The 21,502-nt window shown below is 43.6% G+C and overlaps 1 protein-coding gene across 1 annotated transcript in view; it reads right to left on the minus strand.

Annotated features, from left to right (window-relative positions):
• LOC149868802 (uncharacterized) overlaps positions 1–21,502 on the minus strand; it is a 300,950-nt gene that overhangs the window by 230,211 nt on the left and 49,237 nt on the right. The window contains 1 exon segment of the mRNA XM_090037671.1: positions 2,710–2,786. Coding sequence (XP_089893797.1) covers positions 2,710–2,786 — 77 coding nt within the window.

Consider the following 21,502-nt stretch of genomic DNA (forward strand, 5'->3'; position numbering starts at 1 on the left):
TCAAGCCCCAGCCAGCCGCATCTGTGTCTACACATGCAGTGCTGCAGGGTAAAATACTCCATAGCAGGGTAGTACTTATATTTACAAGTACTACCCTTCTGCAGAGATTTTTAGTTTACTCCAGCCTAATAGCCCTGTCCATGTAGATGCCAAGATGTTTAGTGCAGATTGAATTAGTCAACTGTGCAGTAAACTTCTCATGTAGAGGCCCCCAGTTTCTATTTAGGCCTTGCACATACGAAGTTCTTGGATAGGTTAGAAACTGACATAATTACATCAAAATAGCATTAGCTTGGACCCAATTAAAATTGGCTCAGTGTATACTACTATTGAATCTTTTATTCAGAAAACTCCAGATGATATCCATGGGAATTCCATCCTAGTAAGGGATAAGCAGAGGGCCAGATTCTGCACCTGTTATAATAAGCAATATTTACTCACATAAGTAGCCCCACTGACACCAATGAGAATGGGACAGCATGAGCAAATGCTACTCAGTGGGCACCCAACTGTGTAGATGCTTTAGCAAGTACTAACTGACTGCACAGTAACCCCCCGTATTGCGCAGTCCCAGCAGTCCACGGGTCATTTCCAACCCTACTGCACAGTAGCAACAAGATACTACACAGCAGTTTATTGCTACTGCACAGCAACGTCAGCATCATGGTTCATGCCCACCAAAGCTATATTGCTGTAGCATCTCGTGCAGATGCACCTACCAAGAGGTTCTAAGCAATTACAGACTTGGAGATTTCCTTTAACTGCAGTCAGGTCAACTTTGGCCTAATTTTCCAAAATGGAGCAAAGGCAAGTTGGTGCTTGAATTTTATTAGCTTATTCTTCCAGCAAAAACATCTGAAAAGTTAACTTTTCTTACCCAAGAAGAATGGTCTGTTTGGAACTTTGCACTTATTTAGTTGCTCATGATGGAAATTATTTCACTTAATTTGGTTAGAGCTACATTGACACAGGGGTTCATTAGGACACCCATTTGCTAGCAATTCAATTTAAAATTAAATACACTTTGTTGTTGATTTTATTACTTTTAAACTACTGTATCTATTGCCTTTATTAGCTGCTAATACACAATTATGAAGGTAAACAGTTTTCATTACTGAACATCAAACATTTAAATAACCACATTTGATCTCTTTTAGGGCTGAAACATTTTTCTCCTTGTTTCTCTAACATAGCTGGGTATTGGAGCCTAGTGAATAATTTACTCAATGAATTTAGGCCTCTTTTTTTTTTTTACTCATAAGTTGTCATGAATAGATCACAATTTCCTCAAAAAGGTATGTTTTGTTTTGTTTAAAATTTTCCTCTCTGATTTTTGTGCACACTATTTAATATCTTTATTGAAAGTTTGTTCATTAACCTTGAACATTGTGTTGCAATTATTCTGTTCTATGACTGCATGAAAGTAATTCATAATCAGGGGTGGGAGGTGATGAAAGAAGCCACTGGGGCTTTAAATCTCTCAGGAAGAGGTAGCAACTAAGCAAGATAAGGGAGAATTTAGAAAGCTAATTTAAGCTGTTCATTTCCAGAATACATAGGTTTGCCTGGAGAGTTATTCATAGGGAAAAAAATCTCTAAAATTTATTAACTAAGTGCAGATCAGTCTCATGTCCCATTTGCCCAAACAGCAGCATGCTCAGTCTTAGTTGCAAAGGTGCTTATGTTCATTATCTGGCTTAGTTCACTGCCACTGTGCCAGTGATCTGGCAGGAGTTTCTGCAAGGTCTGCAATCCTTCTGTGTCAGACAGACACTGTGATTATGCCTGGTCACTGCAGAGGAACAATAAAGCCTGGAATTTTCCTCATACCTCCAATGATTTTACACCTAGTTAAGTACAAGCCAGAGTCTATCCCTAAGTTTAAAAAAACAAATAAAAATTAACTATCATGCAATAACATGAAATATTATGCTCTCTGGACAGCAAGTTTCTAAAGCTAACTTACAAAACACATTTTGCTATTTTAAGGATTTCTTCAGGAGTGGGGCAGGGGAGGGGAAGAAATACTATTCAGTGCAAATGTGCTCAGATACTAAAGAGAATTTGAGGAATTTGAGATGAATATTAAGTTTCAGAATAAAACAATGATACAAAATAGCCTCACTGCTAAACTATAGGATTTGAATCTATTGGGTTGCTATTTTCGTGAAGTGGCTGTAATGATCTTTGGCCATCCTGAAAACAAAACTTCTGAAGAGACTTCTGAGTAGGAATACCTCTTTTTTACTGAGATTCTTTTAGCCTGCTGGTTTTTGGGGTGGTTCTTTACTTTATTCCTTGTAATTATAGGCAAGGTTTTGAAATCTGAGAGATTTCTTCAGGTAATGTCTGCCTGCCGTTAGCAGGAACTGGACTCAGTAGCTCTGGAGCTACCTTTCAGTCCTACATTCCTCTGATTTTTGCAAGAGCTAGGGCCCATGACTAGTAATGAAAGGCAGCAGGAACTGTGAGTGTATGTCACCTCTAAAAATCAGGCTCCAAATGTCCCAGGCTGGGTAACTAAAAACAGGCATTGCCAATCAGAGGCTTTTGAAAATGTAGGTCTTAATTCTTCTCTGCCTCATTTTCCCTGTTTGCAAACTGAAGGCAGTCCTACTTCCTGACTTGTAAAATCTAATTTGTTATCACGTGGAAAGCATAATCTTTGGATGGAACTTGCAACAGAAATGCAAAATATTTTTTACTTACCTCTGAAAAGCTGTACGGAATTTGCCGTGCAATATTTTCTTCTTGTGAGAAAGAACTTCCTTCTGGTGCTTTAAATCCTACAAGCAAGAAAATAGATGTATTTTTAATATTTTCTTCTCAAAAGTGCATTTGTAAAAGCTGGAGTTAATACCATTTTGCAAAGGTTTGCCTAAGATATTATGGCCAAAATTTTTCAGAGTAACTAAGAATTTCAATCACATAGTTGCCATTATTTGCAGTGCCTGCACCGAACGTCTTTTTGCCATGCTTATCTTATACTTAAGTATTATATTCTCGCTAATTCCTTGTTTATCACAGACCACTGGAGAGATCTCTGCTTTCTCCTTCTTTAAATCTATACCAAGTCCTGTATTACTGTAGCTGATATTAAATGTCCTGTAAGAGAAGCTGTGGCACATGTTGCATGGTGTGGGAGGTTACTTTTATGAGCATTCATTTTCCAAGCAATTCACTATTACAGAGTTTGAGGACTTAGAGTTATTTTGTACTTATACTGGCAAAATATATGCTGGAAAAGTCATTCTTCTATGGAACCAGCATCCATGGCATTCTCAATTGTAGGGGGCAGGACATCAATATAGTGGGATGGGAGTTCAAAGGACTGCAGTTTTGGACTTAGACAACAGCAGAAGTAGGACAGGAATAAGGAGCCTAAGGGTGCAGGCAGAAGTAATTATTTTTGCCTGATCTGCCCCTAAAAGCACTCTACAGCCACGACCAAACAGCTGTAGTGCTTTGAAAGGGCCTGATTCCACAAAAATCTGAACCCTCACTGTATGAGGGTTAGATGAAGTTGTTTCAAAACATAGTGTATTCAGTAACTTCTGTCTGCACTGCCTCCCAGCCTTGAACTGTTTTCAGAATGAGAAGGGGAATGGGACCGGGGGAGCTGGATTCCCAAGCCCCTCTTTGCCCCCTGGATCTAACACTGAACTTCTGTTTGGTCTAGGGGATTGTTGAAACTCAGAACACTTCCTGCAAAGTGGTCTGAATTAAAATGGGGAGCCGCACTTCTGTTTGTGCCCTAAGTCTCTTTGTGGATCTGACCCTTAGTGCTGATGTAGACAGAAGTTTCCCTGCCCCAAACTGTTTGTGAGGACAGCCCACTTGCACTTATTCAGTGTGTATCAAAGCCAAAAAATCAGGAAGTTTTAGTGTAGGCTTGAGCATCACTTCCCATCCCAAGGCTGGGCTCAGTCTTTGCCTTGCATGTGCTTCTTGTCATGTGCTCACAGAAGCACTAAATGTGACATACTGCCTAATTTGAAGGCTTTGTGTGGACTCAGCAGAAGTGGACAATATGCTGCCTGGTGGTAACTCCTAGGATTGCCATCCAGGCAGGATAGGCATACCTGAGAAACAGGATGAAACCCTCAAACTCATTTCACACAAGACATCAAATAACCATAAGATTAGAACAATTTTCAAACACTACCAGTCTGGGTTTAAATTGAACCACAAACATAGAAGTAAAACATTCTAGATAACATTACCAATCTCCCTGAAGTATCAAATTCCCATGTTTATCTTTCTAAGCTTAATTAAATAAGGAATATTCAGAAAGAAAATATTAGTCTGGGTTACATACATGAACTGCACTGTGTTTTCTGTCTCTCAGTGGCTGAAATGGCAATGGGAATACAAGTTAGAAGCATTTCTTCTTGATCTCAGTAAAATATTTGTCACAGTGTGTCAGGATAATTTTTAAAAAGCTCTATCATCTACCTAATAAATTTGTTAAGTTTATTCAAATCTTATTGAACAGGAAAATGGCAATGAGTCATGGTTAATATTTCTTTACCTATGCTAGGAAATAAAATATATATCAAAGATTCAGTGCTTAGGGTCCTATTCAGAAAACCTCTGTGAGTCTGTAATACATCTTCTACATGATAAAACACAGGAAACTTGCTTTAAAAATGAATTATTCACCACCTTGTATAAATTTCCATCTTTCCTATTTGCAAAACCCCAAAGTCAGTTATGTAAATTTTAACCTACGCTAATTACCTCAAGGGTGTGCAAGCAAAAGGAAGGTAAAGGCAGTAGAAAAATAGACCTTTCCATCACCAGAACACAGTATACTGTAAGATTTTTTTTTTTTAAATCAAGGAAAAAATTGGTACATTCTCAAAAAATAAAGCTTCCCAAATGATTTTTTTCTAAATGTGGGATAATCATTGTTGCAATATTCTTTGAATCTCAGAATTACTGGCCCCGTTCCAATAACTTTTTTCCCAGTGGTATACTACTATTACATGTCTACCTAAAGCGCTCATTTCTCCTTGCAAATCCAGCATTGTCTAGACTACAAAAATTACCCTCTGATGACAAAGGGTGTCAACAATGAACATAGCTATAGTGATGTAGAATGTGGTTTTGCTCCAAGCACAGGCAGCAACATCCAATATAATTTCAGATGTGGTTTAAATTAGATAATCAACAGATAACCTCTATAGCATACGTGCGGCTAATTGTATAGTAGTTTGATCACACAACAACTCAGTCTAGTTCCAATACTGACTGCTTCTTTAGCCTTGTCCAAGTTACTTAATTGTCATCAGTTACCTGATATGTAAGATAAGGATTTGAAATACTTATGAGGTCTACTTTGAAGAATAATTAGACAAAGGAACAGTCTATTGATTTCAGAGGAAGCAGGACTTAAACTACAGAAAATTTTCAATGTAGTCTATCACTATAATATTGCAATAGTAATCACTGTCATTGCATGGGAACAAAAAATAATTTTACATAATACATTAATTAATGTTGGTTGATTTTTTTCACTGACAAATTATTTCAACAAAAATGGCTTTTTGATACTTATAAACATTTCCATTTTTTTAGAGAAACAAAAATTAGGCTTGTTTTACTTGAAAAAGTGCAGAAAAGAGTCTCAAAAACTTATTTTCCCTTTCACTTGATTTTTTAAAAGAGATACCGCTTTTGACAAACCACATTAATAGCATAAAAGCACATTTCTGTTACTGCAGTTTCCCCACTGCATTTCAAGATAGTCTCATTTTAAAAGTCCAGCATGTAATGAAATAAGACTCAAGAAGGGTGACTATATGGGTCCGCCACCCAAACCTTATAAGTGCACAGGACAGGAGGAGCAGTAAAGGAGACTATATCAGACTTCAACCTGAGGTAGCACTATTGATCTGCAGATGGCAGAAAGGGGGAAGATCCCACACAAAGAACATTTGATTCTCAATCTATACTCTTAATCTGATTCTTAATTTACATCAGTGCAGTGATCATAGGACAATACCAGATCAGAACAGTGGCATATTACACCCACTGTCTCAACATCACACCAACTTTTTATTATAATGGCTCTCATCCCTGCTGTGCAGCTTAAACCACCAATATACCACTGTTGCTTCTGGCACAATTACTTTCAGTACCAGGTTTTTTGTTCCATGATACTGGTCCACCTCAGGACTCACTGAATACATCTAGTCTCATAGCTGAGTTCCAGGCTTGTAATGAAAATCGAACTGACGCTGCATAATGTTTTGTGTTGTGATTTAGGTTCAGCTTTGCCCTTTGTTAGCTACAAAACAGTTTCATAAGTTTATATCACAAAGAATAATAAAGCATAATATTATGCATTGTACAGTCTACCAAAATGTGCTACAATTTTGCCATACAATCTCCCTATCCATTGGGGAAAAAAGGCTTTCTTTCCAAAAAGGAAGATATTTCCTGTATTTGAATGTAAAAATCAAACTTCTGGACATTTTAGCCATCCTTAACTGTGACAAGAACATTTTTTTTAAATTAAATACACTCTTTATTTTAAAATTTATATATAACAAAACATGAACTGAGTTTTACTATAGTGATACTGTATTTTTCTGTTAGTAACAGAAACTTTTAATGGCAAAGTCGCTCATTGTAATAGTTTTGCAAAGCTTAGCATTGTCCTGAGTAAATGACCCTTTTCTATAAAATGGATACTTAGCTGCTAATTAAACACTGTACGGCCTACTATTGAATTTGGTGTATTAGAAATGCCTATCATGAAAAACTTAATTCAAGGTATTGCTTTACAGATTTTTTACAAATCAGAGCTGACGAAGTATATAACTTCAATGCAGCTCTGAACTTCCCTAAAGTTCAGGATTGTTTGGTTGTTGGTTAAGAGCATAACATGATCATAGTTTGAACAGATTAGGCAGACAGGTCATCTTGCTATTCATTCAAGAACAGGGAGGGTACTAGAAGAAATTCAGTTACATCTACTCTGGGGTCACTCAGGCATTCAAAGAAATATTTTGTGACTATAGGCTCCCACTCCAAGAATCTGCTTTCTCAGTCCTATTATCCTGTGTACTATAAAGAGAATACCCTTAGTGTCTTCAGACCTGTCAGACACCACCTCCAGCTCTTCTTATTCATGGGCATCGGCTCCACTTTGTCTCGTTATACCCCATATCTCTCATGCTCAGCACCACTCAGTTGTGCCCCAAGCCCCATTAGACCCCACCATCCCCTCACACCCCACTGAATCCTACCCTACCCACTCACTTCCACCATGAACACACTGCACCCTGCACAGCCTACTCCCCAGCACATCCCAACCTCCCCTAACACCTTACTATCCCCCTCACACTCCACTGTGCCCTATTCCTGCTCCTCTGAGCATGCAAATCTCACTGCTGCAGTCCCTCAAAGCCCTGGGATCCTCTTACCTATAATCTTTCTTGATCCCAACCCCTTAATATCCCACTTCACCCTCACAGCCTGCAAAGCCCTGGACATCGAGCCAAAGCTGTCAACTGGACATCAAGCCACTGATCACTACCCTCTGTGCCCAATGCTCCAACCAGTTTTCTATCCATCTTAAAGTCCATTCACCCAGCCCATACTTCCTTAGCTTGCCTGCAAGAATGTTGTGGGAAAACATATTAAAAGGCTTGCTAAAATCAAGGTGTACCACATCCACTGGTCTCCCTACATCTACAGAGCCAGTCATCTCGTCATAGTAGTCAATCAGGTTGGGCAAACATGACTTGCCCTTGATGAATCCATGCTGACTGTGCTCTCCTCCAACTAATTTGAAATGGGTTCTTTGAGGATCTACTCCATGATTTTTCCAGGGACTGAGGTGAGGCTGACTAGTCTGTACCCTGGATTGTACTTTTTCCCTTTCTTAAATCTAGGCACTATGTTTGCCCTTTTCCAGCCATCCAGGACCTCTCCTGGTCAGCACAAGTTTTCAAAGATGATGGCCAGCGGCTATTTGATCACATCAGCTAACACCTTTGGGTGCATCCCATCCTGCTCCATGGACTTGTATGTGTCCAGCTTTTCTAAATAGTCCCTAACCTGCTCTATTGCCACTGCTAGTTTCTTACTTCCTCCACAAACTGTGCTGCCTGGTGCTGTAGTCTGGGACTTTTGCAGCACATTATTCCAGAGCCTCAAAGTCCTTCATCAGCCTTAGCTGCTTTGATCCTTACTAAATTCCAATTAAGTGGGAATATTATTCTAATGTCTATTTTAAAGATGGAGAAACTGAGTACAGATGTTAGCTTACTGGCCTAAGACCCCATAAAAAGTCACTGTAGGATCTGGGTTTGAAATCTACCCCTGGGGACTCCTAGTTCTATACTTCAGTCACAATGCAATACATATACATAATACAGCCTGTGCACATCTCTACTGGTTAAAAATTCATACATCCTAGAAGTGTTTTGAAGTCAATGGAATTACACTAGCAAGAAGTTTGACCAATTAAACCTTTCACTATTGTAATAGGACCTGTACAAGACATCAACTCTAGCAAGGAACCACCTGCCAAAAGAATCCATGCACAATGTCGGGCATTGTGACTACAATGCTGTTCCAGCATTATTTAAAAACCAAAACCTGTGTTTAAGAAATGAAAGATTCTGGAGAATCCATTAGTAGTCCCAAGTTGTTTCCATTGTATTCATTTCTGAATATTTACACCTCAAAGTATGTCATGGATCAGCTTCATCTTCATCGCTATCAGCTGTTTAAACAGGTGCTCAGTGCTTTATGAAGTCACTTAAACTGGCAGCCAGTGCTCACTTTTAATGAATATTTGCAATTACTTCTCTCTTCTGAACTGAAAAAATAAACATACTCACTTTTATTCTGTATTAGGATAATGAGCCAGAAAGCTGACCAGTCAAATTACCTTAAACGCAGCAGCAAATACTACCATCAGTTGCAGTAGCTGTCAGATGCATAGCTCCAGTTTGACAGAATATGAAGGATTGCTAATTTCCTCATGACTGCTTAACTTCTATCTAAATGATTACATGCCTTAAACTTAGATTCACCATTTAAAAAGAATCACAAGGAAATGAAAGGGGTCTACGAAAAACATAAGATGTGCCATTCTGGGTCAGGCCTACAGTCCATCCGGCCCAATATCCTGTCTCTGACAGTGTCAGAAGTGAACAATTGAACTGGATATATCTAGATATCCACTCAATACCCTCCTTGGCATCCACAATTACTGGTTTAGAGATGTCAGATGAAACATCTCCAACCATTTGGTTCAATAGCCATTAATATATTTGTCATCCATGAATTTATCCAGCCCCTTTCTGTACCTGGCTATGCTATTTGCCTCCACCACTTCCTGTGGCAATGAATAACAGGAGTTAGAGCAAAACTACATGTAAGTGCTGACACCACAGTAATAAGAACCTTTTAATGAGGAATTATTTTTAAAAATTAGAAATACTTCTATAGTTCTTGAATCAGAGAAAAATAAGATCATAAGATCATCAAATGCAACCCCCTGCTCAAAGCAGGATCGTCCCTGTCTAAATCATCCCAGACAAATGTTCGTCTCATCTACTCTCTAAAAACTTCCAAGAATAGAAATTCCACAGCTTCTTTCAGATCTGTGCTTATATTCATATTCCATTTTTTCATGTTCTTAAGGAAATTTGAGTCTTTGGGTGGTAAGCTTTTAGTAAAAAATTGATATACAGCTTAACATGATTTTAGAGACTTTACCAATGAGCACTGGCCAAATAGTAAGGTTTCTGGATCATGATAAAATTATTTTAAAAACCTCTGATATCAACCCAGAGTGGAACAAAATCAATGATTTTCTAAAGCTTTCTCTGAAAACAGAAGTTCCCCAAACCTAGAGCTGCTCAGAGAAATCACACATATGTTGTTTTAACAGCAGTAATGAAATTAGCAAGAATATCAGTTTCAATAGGTAGCTTCAGGGACTGTCAGAATCTCTCATTATTTGGTGGTCCTACTACATGGATTGTACCAGAGATCCCCATCCCAGGAGTTCCAAGCTACGAATCTCACCTCTACAGCAGGAAGCCTGAAAGTACAGAGACCCTCTTCCCCCAGCTGGAAGTTTTCAGGGTTTCCAGGAAACCAGGAGCCATGCTTCAGTGAAAGTTGGGGCTCCCAGAGCTCTCAGGCTCCTACCTCCAGGTATGGCTGCCTGCCTTAAATCCTGGACTGTACCTTTCTGGTGGGTCTGCCATAACCATGGACCATTAGATGTGCTGCCTAAGAGTTAGAATCTCAAAGCTTGCAGGGTCTCTGGCTTTGGCAAATGAACTTGGCAGGACAGAAAGCCCTGGGAACACAAGCTTAACTGGGGGCTCAGCTCCTGGCTCCTTGGAGTTTCCAGATTCCATTAGAGCCCTGCCTCTGATTCAGTGAAAGTTAATTGAACCCAAGATATTTCAAACAAAAACTTTCATGCTCAGTGGACTGGTATTTTCCAACAAAACTTTATTTCCAACCAGCTACATTACAGACTGTATGTTAAGCAGAGAAACTGAAGTTTACAGTGCTCCTGATATCAATATGGACAACATTTCCAAAATGAAAAATGAAAGGTAAAAGCAAAGCAATTACTGTTTCATGAAGTGACAAGCAGCTGGAGGAAGATAAAATTCCTGCAGTTACTTGGCAATGGGGGGAAAAGATGGAATCAGTCTACATAGGTGAAAGAAATTAAATTTTCCTTCTCAATAATAGGTTTATTAGAACAGGAAGTATCATTCAGTGATTTAGAAGGAGGATAATCCTACAATTACCATGGTGGTCTGCAACATGAAAAACTTAGATTCAGGTTCTGGCTCCAACACAGATTTCCTGGGTGAAATTGGGTAAGTTGCATAGGATATGCCTATACTACAAGGAGAAAATCTCTCTAGCATCCTGCCTACCCATTCTGCCTTGCATGGTCCAAACCTGAATATAAAGTGAACTTGCTCCAGAAATGCATCTCCCCTCCCTGTGCCCCCAACCCCACCATGGCCATTGCTAAGTATGCTAGAAAAAGAGGGCTCAAGAACAACCACAAGAGGAGTTCCCAGGGCAACTTTACCACCTCATATTCAGCTTGAGCATATAAGTGGAAAAGGATGCATGGGGCATGCTCAAAAGCATCAGTGGGAGCATCCCTGGGAACATCAGTGCTATGGTAGTAACATAACCTTAGGGCCTTGGTGCACCTCACATGGTAAGCCGAACAAATGTTGATCAGCTTAGTGTTGTTCAGTTTAGTGGATCAGTTGCACTTAAGGTGAAAAACCATTGATCTTTCACCAGCACAGCAGTAATTTGACACTAGAGGCTTGGTAAGCAGGACTAGGACTAGGAGCTTGGGGCAAGAATGGCTCACTACTTGAGCTCTGAGGGGCCTGATCCTTTTTTTCCCTGGAGCCCACTGCACCATGCCACCCCCACCCAGGCTGCAACCTGGATGAGCATTGCCTGAGCTCTGCCAGGGATTGGGTTCCTCAGAGTGGAGGCAGTGCCCAGTCAACAGCAGTGCAGGGAGGAGAGCTCCCAAAAAGAAAAAAAAATAAATAAAAGATTGAGCCCCCAAGACTCATTCACATGTCCCACTGGAGATGGGTAGCTGGAGCAGGGTGGAGCTCAGTGGCTGCAGCACAGCAGCCCAAGGCCAGTTCCCGCTGACCCCATGATTCACCAGGCTGTGCACGGTCCAGTTGCCAGATCCCTCTGCTTGGCTCACCCAGCAGCAGCCATATTTGGAAGGTGCCTGAAGCCCCTGACCCCCCCATAACAGCTGGGTGGCTCCAGGCACAGAGCATAGAGCTCAGTCCTGCCCATCCAGGCTGGGACTGTACAAAGCAGGCAGAGACTGTTCCACTCACAGCTGCCTCCCAAGCCCAGCAGGGGAGGGAAGTCCAGTTCCTGTACCCCTAGGTCCCGGAGGGTTCAGGGGCTTCAGGCACCTGCCAACTGCAGCCACTGCCAGGTGAGTCGGGTGGGGGGAGACAGCGGCTCAAACCCACACAGTCTGGCAATATGCAGGGTCAGCAAGAACTGACCTCAGGCTGCTGCACTGTAGCCACCGAGCTTCATCCTCCTCCAGCTGCCCAGCCCCATCAGGGCATATTTCCAAGTCCTGGGGGTGCAGGCACTGGGTGGGGGATGCACTGCAGTGGAGCACAAGGCTGGGCACAGGTTCAACTGTGGGTCAGTGGGAGGGGTAAGCACCAGCCTACTACCTTCCAATAGGCACTGCAGCCTGAGTTCAGCCTGGGTATTCAGAGCCACGAGCTGATCTGAGAGAAACCATGGCATCTGGGCACTCCAGCCCCACTGCCCCCTGGAGTCCCTGCCTTGATTCAGGAGGTGCCACTGCATGCTGGGAGGCTGGAGGACTTCAATTTGGCAGAAGAGGAGAAAAATTAGGCAAATTAGAGATAATCCTGCCCTGGAGTGCCATAACTTTAAAATGAATGATGAGTGCTTTAAGCCACTTAAAAGGTCCTAACGTACAGCCAATCCAGGGGTTAAGAGCTGCAAAAGCTGTCTAAAATTACTGTGTAATAAGGCCCTTTGTCTTCCTGTAGTTTAATCCCCCACCTACAAAATGGGGATATTAGCACTGCCCTACCCTAAAATGGTGTTGTGAGGAGATGTGTATTAAATAGTTGTCAAGTACTAGATATTAAAGCAGTGGTTCTCAACTTTTTCAGAATTGCGGCACCCCTCAAATTCCATCTTTTAGATTTCACTTTTTCTTGGCTATGGAAAAAATAGAGAAATTCTTCTGTTGCAAAGAACTGAGGGAGACCACAACAGGTTACAATGTTTCTGACACTGGAGTCCTATTTGAAATATCTTGGTTTACCTTGTGAATCATGTGTAGGTGTTTGCACACCTAACAGGGCTAATACTCAACAGCACCCTGTAATCTCATTGAAGGGATTTTATGGTACACCAGGGTGCTATGGCACCCTGATTGAGAATCACTTTATTAGATTAATGGATACCATATTATCATCTTAGAAAGATCAGTGGAATAAGCTACCCAGTGTGTTCTTGAACTGCACTAGCTGGAAAAATGGAAAATGATTTTCTTGAATATCACAGTAATGTAAATATTTGAATAGTTACAAAAAACTTCAACTTAGTTTCAGCTTTGGGAAGAATTCAAGTATCTGATCCTACCAAGTGCTTAAATGCACAAAAGACTTCTTCCACATAAGAAGTCAAAGGAGTGCCATTCTATGTTATCCAACAATGAAAGACAGGTAGGTGCTGTCTCAATAAAAATGATGTAAGCAACCATGAATCCAGTGGTTGTCTCCCCCTCCCCCCCACAAAAAATGGTGGAGGGGTAGAGAGGATAAACTCCATTTTGTTTTCAGAAATAAAAAAGGATGAAATCCATTCCTCTTGAAAATAGCACAATTTGTCCTGACTTTAGTGGGGATAGGATTTTACCTCATATTTGTTAAAAATTTGTCTTTCAGTTTAAGCCCTGAAAAAAAACTTGAGTATAGTGTAATTTTGTTTGCAAATCTGGGCCCATTTACTGCACTGGATTCATGGTTGCTTACATCATTTTTATTGAGGGAGCACCTAAGTGTCTTGGAGAGTCAGGATTTCATTGTTGGATCACACAGAAGGGCGACCCTTTGACTTCTTATGTAGAAGAAGACTTTTGTGCATTTAAGTACTTGGCCAGTTTCCATGGAGAACCCACGAGCAGCAGGGCCATGACAGTGCGGGGTCAGGGTTTCCATGGAGACTGGCCCAAGCAGTCCTGGCAGGGCATGTAGCTGGGTGGAGATCTGCTCCAGGGCTGTGGCCGGGAACTTGTGGCAGTGACAGCATGCTCCAGAGCCAGGGTCAAGCTGTAATCTGCTGCCTGCACACCCCACCAAGGCAAAACTGCGATCTGCTGTCTGCATGCTCCTGCTTGGGGCATGCAGGCAGCAGATCACAGCTCTGCTCCAGCTTTGGCCCATGCTGTCACCGCCATCAGATCCTGGCCCCCACTCTGGAGCAGACCCCCACCCCCCCAGTTGCATGTCCCACCAGTGCTGTTTGAGCCAGTCTCCTTGGAAACCCTGGCCCTGCACTGTCACAGCCCGATGCTCCTGAGATCTTCAAGGAAACTGACTGCAGTGGCATGGACAGGGGCTGCTGGAAAATGGAGTCCACTGTGGGCCCAATCCAGCCCATAAACTGGACTTTGCCCATCCTTGAAGTCTGATATATTTTCCTAGAACCTTCAAGATCTTGTTGGTCAGTGGCTGGACTTTATAACTACTTTCCTGTTCATCTCTTCTAAGAGCAAATCCTACATAAGCCTGAATAAGGCACAATGACTGACAGCAGGAGTGACTGGAAACCCTAGAAATGGCCCATTGACACATCATTTACATTTATATCAGAACAGGTATCCCCTGAGGAAGCCTACTCAGGTCACATCAGGTCCCATCTCCTCCCACATACCCAGTTCAGTGAGGGTTAATAGTCTTGCCCACACTCCCAGACACGGTGCATGGGGAAGGAAGCCTCTGTGCAAAGATTCTGAGCAAATGCTGTTTATCCACATTCTTCTCCATCCTTCTCAGCAACCAGTAAGGACTAGCCCGATTTATTTGGGGACAGACTTTCCTTGTTTGCTATAGATGTCTTTCTGCAACACTTTCCTACATCCTGCCTGGGTTGTACTCTAGCTAGGCTTTGACCCCAATACTATCTTACTAGGATGATTTTCCCTCGGTGCAGTTTATTTTTCCTCATTAGAAACAAATTTCATTAGGACTCTTTTAAAAGAAGTCAGTAAGGCTACACATTGGGCCACAGGAAACAGTATTTTAGTCCAAATTAAACATTCGCAAATAGGTTTAGCAGTATCATCCCTATCTTAAAAGGACATTATCAGACACTCCCTTGCCATACTTTTTGCTGAGCTGGAGACATTGCTAACTCTTGTATTTTTAAAGTAGAAGATGCCATAATTGTGTAACTTAACATTGCAGAGTTAAAACCTCATACAACCAATTCAAGAGTGTCAGGAATACCTCTGCCACATCAGTGATATTGTGCAAAGAAAAAAGTTTTTGGAGGTTTGGGTTTTTTTAACAAAATACACAATCAATTTTGAACCTATGAATAGGCAAAGAAATACAATGAACTAAAGGACATATAGCTGAAACATAGTCTTTTGCCACAGCTGTTGCTAGCAAAACTCTACTATAAATCAGATGGTTCATTGGAGGGAGTTTTTGGCAGCATAAAAGGAAACAGTACCAACTCTACTGTATCTCACAATCTTGCTTGTAAAATTCAATTCAAACCTTTGCTTGGTATTTTTAACCCATGGGCTGCCATATTTTTATTTTCCTTTTGTTAATGCAAAGGAATGTGTGGGAGCAATCTCTTCTGCTCATTTGCTCAGCCTTGGGGTTAATTATTCAGTCTGGAAAATGTTTAGAAATACTTTGTTACACTTAAAGGCAAACTGGGTAGAAGTTTGTTTCAGGCTCACTTACGTTATGTCATTTGGATTAAATTAGCTAATCGTAAATTATGTTGGCTAAAGTACAAGTGCTAGTCTCTAAACCTACAGAAGGAAAAATAATGTTTTAAAAGGAAGAACTCGTATGTTTCCTGTTTCAGTAATAATGTTAGAAGAAATTGACAGGAAAAGATCTTTCCTTAAACCAATGAACACAGATTCAAAGGACTAACAAAAGTTGCAAGTGCTGTGCATTTGTTGGCATCTGCTTTCAAGAAATTGTAGCACATCTATCTGAAAGGAGTAAGTGGCCTCAGGACTGCATCTATGAAGTTTATGACTGTACAGCAAGAAATGAGGAAGACTGTACATTAAAGAAAACAGTGAACAGTCTTTTGCATAACTAAATGTCTGAATAACAGTGACTACAGGATTTTTGGTTGATAATCTGATGATTTACAAAAGCACTTTATGCCTTTCTGTGGGAGACAGTAAGAGCATCATGAAGTGGAACTTATGGAAAGTAAGAACACAGATATTTTATTGATCTCCAATATTTCTGGTGGCCAACCCCAGAGTAGCCTGAATTTTTCAGTGAGCCTATTGTTAGTCAACTTTGCCTTTTATCCTTTCCCAATCCAAACAGTTACTTGAGCTAATTTCAGTTGCGAATGTTATTGCTGATACAATGCCAGAGTGGGATGGGATTCTAAAATGGAGAAGCATGAAGGAATAGAATTAAAGAGACAGAAAGGAAGGAGAATAAAACGCAGGTAAATATCACATCAGAGTGCCTGGCTCCTACAGTCTGCAAGTGATGGAGGGAAATGCTAAAAAATATATCACTGCTGGGCAATGCCAATTCTTGTCATGTCCACCAACATTTTATCTCTACAGGAATCTATGATTGAGTTTACCAAGTTACATTAACAATAATATGATAGTTTTTCTCTTAATTGACAGGGGAGCATTGGAATCCACATGTAGTACAATATATTGATTTAAGTAGCTCTTAATGGTCACCAGTGAAAAGACATCATTGTTTTTTCTGTGGTAGATTGACTTGAATTAAATTGTTTCCTGCCTTTAGGGAAGGACTCAAGGTATTTCATGATGTTACAGAGATAGACAACAGCACAAACAGACAATATAGATCTGATGCAGAAATTATTGGGTGTGGTTCTTTGGTTTGTACAGTACAAAAAGTTAAACCATCATCAAAGTCCCTTCTAGCTTTATAACCTATACACTTTTAGATCTAAAATTCTCCCCTCAATCACTGCCTCAGTGCTGGAGGTTGCCCCCAAGCTCATATGAAATCCCTCTGTCATATACTGCTGGAATTCCTTATTCAAATTTTTTTGTTAATAAAATCTTAACATGGGGCTGAAAAGAGCAGGTGGATTAGAAAAAGTAGTGTCCTTCATCCTACTGCTTTCCTGACATTTGAAAGAGCAAACACACATCTCCAAGGATCCTAGCAGGAAGACTGGCCTCTTTTCTGCAACCCCTGAGGAAGCATTCTGACCCAAAAGGTACATCCAGACAAGCGCGCATATGGCTCTTGCAGCATCTCGAACCCTTTTGAGACACTGCAAGAGGCACGTGTGGGAACAAAAAACTGTTCCCCGCACTGCAAGTTTGCAGCACAGGGACAGAATCAGACCCCCAAGGGGTCAAAAAAAAAAAAAAGCGTTCCACAGAATAGCAGGGCAAGACATGGTCCCAGACCATGCCCGGAACCAGCATGGGAGTCAGTCCTCTAGAAGAGATGCTCTGGGTTCTGGCAAGGGTATCTCCATGGTGCTCCTGCTGCCCCTCCACTGTCAAAAGTAAGTTAGGGACTTGGGGTCAGGGGGTTATGGGTGTTGGTGGGAGTGAGTGGGTGTGAGGAGTGGCAGGGGGATGTCAGGGAAGTATCAGGAGTGGATGGGGCTGTTTGGGGGTCTATTTGGAGTAGAGGAGGATGTCAAGGAGGTGTGGGGAGTCGCGGGGGCAAACATCCCTGGGTGTACAGGTCCGGGGCCACCATGCAGGGCTGCAGGGTGGGAGCAGCTACAGTGAAGTTGGTGCCATGCGTCAGGACCTGGCCAAGCCCAGTGCAGCTCACTAGTCTGGCTTTGCACTGGAACAGGTTGCACAGCTCCAGGAGATGTGCACAGGAGCTGCACCTCCCAGAGTCATGTGACCCACATTGGTGCAAAGCCAGAATAGTGAGCTGCACAGGGCTGGACCACGTCCTGCCATGTGCCACCTCCCTGCAGGCACAGCAGGGCAGGCAGTGCTGCCACCAGAGGACAGCACGTGGGGACCACATGCCAAGCCCAGCGGGGTCCTGCCTGCCCTGAAGCCACTTGTCCCTCTGCGCCATGGGACTGGCCTGGCTGGGTAGCATGAGCAGCTGCAGGGCCGGCAGGACCTGCAGAACCTAGTTAGGCTTGGCATGAGGTCCCCGTGTGCCATGCCAGGTCCTGTTGCCATGGTGGCAGAGAAGCCTCAAGGCTAGCAGAACCCAGCTGGGCTTGGCATGCAGTCCCCAAGAGCTGGGAGCTAGCAGCAGCGGGCTCAGAGCACCCCACTCCCACTGCTGATACAAAAGGTAAGTTATGGGCCCTGTGCTGGGGGGCTGTGACCCTGCAGGGTGCCTGGGACCCTGCACAGGGGGGCTGTGGCCCTCCAGGGGGGAGCTGGGGCCCTGAAGAGGGGAGCATTCCATGTGCTGTGTGGTGGGACTGCACCCTTTAGGTGCCGGGGGACCCACCCCTCGTAAGCAGCACCCCCACACCCACAGTTGCCCCAGCAATTGCCCCATACCTACCCACACCCCAATCTGCATCCCTCCACACACACACACACACCTTCCCCTACACCCCTTCCGGCAAACACCATATCCCTCACATCACACACCCATCATGTGCAAAGAAAACCAAAAGCATACATCAACACATATAGGTATTTAGAATTTATTTTATCATGATGATGGAGACACTGGTAGGCTTCCAGATTGCTTTAACATTGTAAATATACCAATAAAGCATTGCTCAACTGATTGATCCCTCTCTCTCTCTAGGGGAGGGGTGTGTGTGTGTGTGTGTGTGTGTGTGTGTGTGTGTGTGTGTGTGTGTGTGTGTGTGTGTGTGTGTGTGTGTGTAGAGTGGTCTTTTGTTTTAATTGTGGAAGAACATAGATGTTCAGGTATTTTTAAAAATAGATTTGGGATACTGCTGCAGCAGTACAGTTGGCACAAGGGGTAGTGTCCCCAGACACCATTTGGCCGGGCCCCAGGAGCTCCTGTCTATTTGTATCTTCCAGAGATCATGAGCCTTAAGGCCCACCTAGTTAACTAATAGCTCTGTGTAGGACCAGAGTTTGAAAGATACAACTGATAATTTTGTGGGAGGGTTGTAGTTTTTTTTGGTGGGACAACTAAGGAAGAAAAGGGTAGGAGTGATGTGGGAATGAAAGGTTCAAAATGTGAAAAGAAGTTCTCCAGGGGGGACACCAAGCAGAGCCCCCCAGGCCATCCTCAAAGGCATCCAAGGGGCTGCCCACTGGTGCTCTGCCCATAAACATACACGGACAAGGGAGAGGAAAGTGGCCCTACAGTCTCTGAGAACATCCCCAGCCAAAGCCTCCTTCCCGGTCAAGTACAGGACCCACTTGGCCAAAGGCAGGAGGAGGTTGACCAGGAGGTTCCGGGATTTGGTGGGGTTGCAGATGGGGTGACCAAAAACAAAAAGGTGGAGGGTGAAATTCAACTAGAACCTCAAGAGGAGGTTCTGGAGGTGGAGATGGAGGGGCTCCAGCCTGACGCACACAATGGTGGGCTCCATAACAAGCTGGCCCCATGGCAAGCTCTTGTGGGCTGGAAGACATGGAGGGGTGGGGACTGCCACCACACAGGGCCTGGTCAACAAAGGCAAAGGCATTGGGACAAAGGGCAGATTTCATCTCCCGGACCAGATGGCAGGTTGCACGTGTCTTGGGTAGACCCATGCACCGGACCAGTGCAGCAGGGTACACCCACTCCCACCTATCATAGTCCAGGAGGTCTCCAATGTGGGTGACACCAGTCAGGATCAACCTCTGTCACAATTGGGGCACCTCTGCCATCAACACCTCCCCGTTGGGGTTCTGGAGGAAGGGCTTGATGAGCAGGTTGGCACCCCGGGCAACTGCGGGGGACCTGGAGGTCAAGACCGGCCTCCAGGCCCAGAGGAGGTTCTGGTAGAAATCTGGCAGTCCTCGCAGGTCCTGCAGGGAGAACCCCCACAGGCTGAGGCACTACCAGTCATATTGAAGCCCCCAAAAGTGGCAAAGGAAACTCCGCCCCAGGTAGTCCCATGCCATGTGGCTACCAACAATGTATAGCAGTTGCTGCAGGGCCTGAAGGCTGAACCCCAGGACCTGGCTGCACAGGTAGACTCCTGCAAGGGGAGACTCAAGACCTCTGCAGCAACCCAGTGCCTTCCTGGCCAGAAAAACTCCAGCGCCCATCTCTGGAGTCCCACCAGGACCTCAGGGGGCACAGGCATGGTGTATAAGCAGTGCCAGAGCATGGACAGGACTAGCTGGTTCAGCACCAGCACTCTTCTACACAGGGAGCGTCATCTCAAAAGCCCTGCCCATGCCTGAAGCTGCTCCACCACCCTTGCCTCCAGCAGTTCTCTGGTGGGGAGAGGTCTGTGGGGGACAGGTAGACCTCAAGTAGAGCAGTGAGCCCATGCTCCAGCAGATCCCATGGAGCACAGGTGGGAGTGAGCCCACCTGCCACCCATCACCCACTGCCAGGCCAAAGCTCTTGACCCATTTGACCCAGGCAGAGCAGGCTGCTGAGTACAATGCCTAGCAGGCCTCCACCTGTGCCAGGACACCTGAGTCCTGGACCATAAGAAGCATACACTAACAGGACCAGCCACACTGCCAGCTCCCAGAGAATCAACCCCACCACCCACTTCCACTGGAGAATGAGGAAGGGCTCCAGGGCCAAGGCATACAGCTGGCCCAACAGAAGGCAGCCTTGATGCACCCCTCTCCTGAATGGGGTGGGCTCTGTCACAGTCCATTTGAGCTTGATCAAATATTCTGCAGAGGTGTACAGCGCCTAGAGAGCCCACACAAAGCGGGGCCCAAAGCCAAAGGCCTGCAGCATGCCTATGAGATACCTGTGTTCCACTCTGTCAAACACCTTCTCCTGGTCCATGGAAAGGAGAGCAAAAGATAGGCCCTCCCAGCATGATAGCTCCAGGAGGTCCCAGCCACCCCCAGGAGCTCCTGAGGGCTAGTAGCCAGGACAGCTTTTTGTACTGATGGGGCCAGGACAGGGCAGGTTTTCATACCGCTGGGGACAGTACTGGTGCTGGCCCCAGGCTCTAGCTACCCCTGGCTACAGATCCAGGAGGAGCCAGGCAGGGTTATTTTGCCCCAAGTGGCACAATTTGCTCCACAACAAAGTGCATATCTGAGCACGTGCACTAAGGCAAAAAGCCCCAGCTCAAAATTGCATCACTTCTATTAGAGCTGCTGCAAACGCACATGCTTGAATGTATGGATGCTCCCTCAATGGTTAAAAGAAATCCTGTTTATTCATTGACCACTTCTAACTGTCCCTGTGAAACAGAACTTGGTCTCCTACAGCTCCACTTTCTTCAAAGCTGTCACTTAAAAGTATAGTTGTCTATACACAAGATAACAACAGATAGGTGCCTTGTCATGTATCACCTCAATATGTACCTCTGCAAGCCTTAAGAGGCTCTCAGAGACTCCCTTGGGCCTATCTTGAAGATGCCTAGTGTTGTGTGAGCTCCCATGACACTTATAAGATTATGAATGTCCCTCAATCCACCTCAGAAAGCTTAGAAACCTGAATGGTAAAAAAGAATACCCATAAATAGATTTGTCAGGTTCTTGAACCTACTGCTAATCAGGATTGTCTTTAGAGGGGTAATCAACTATTTAGACTTTTCAAGATGAAATAAGGTTCCCTGTGAGTTACGTAAGGTG

The sequence above is a fragment of the Crocodylus siamensis genome, chromosome 3 (assembly GCF_052110815.1).
Source record: "Crocodylus siamensis isolate JL-2025a chromosome 3, ASM5211081v1, whole genome shotgun sequence".
In the NCBI taxonomy this organism is placed as follows: domain Eukaryota; kingdom Metazoa; phylum Chordata; order Crocodylia; family Crocodylidae; genus Crocodylus; species Crocodylus siamensis.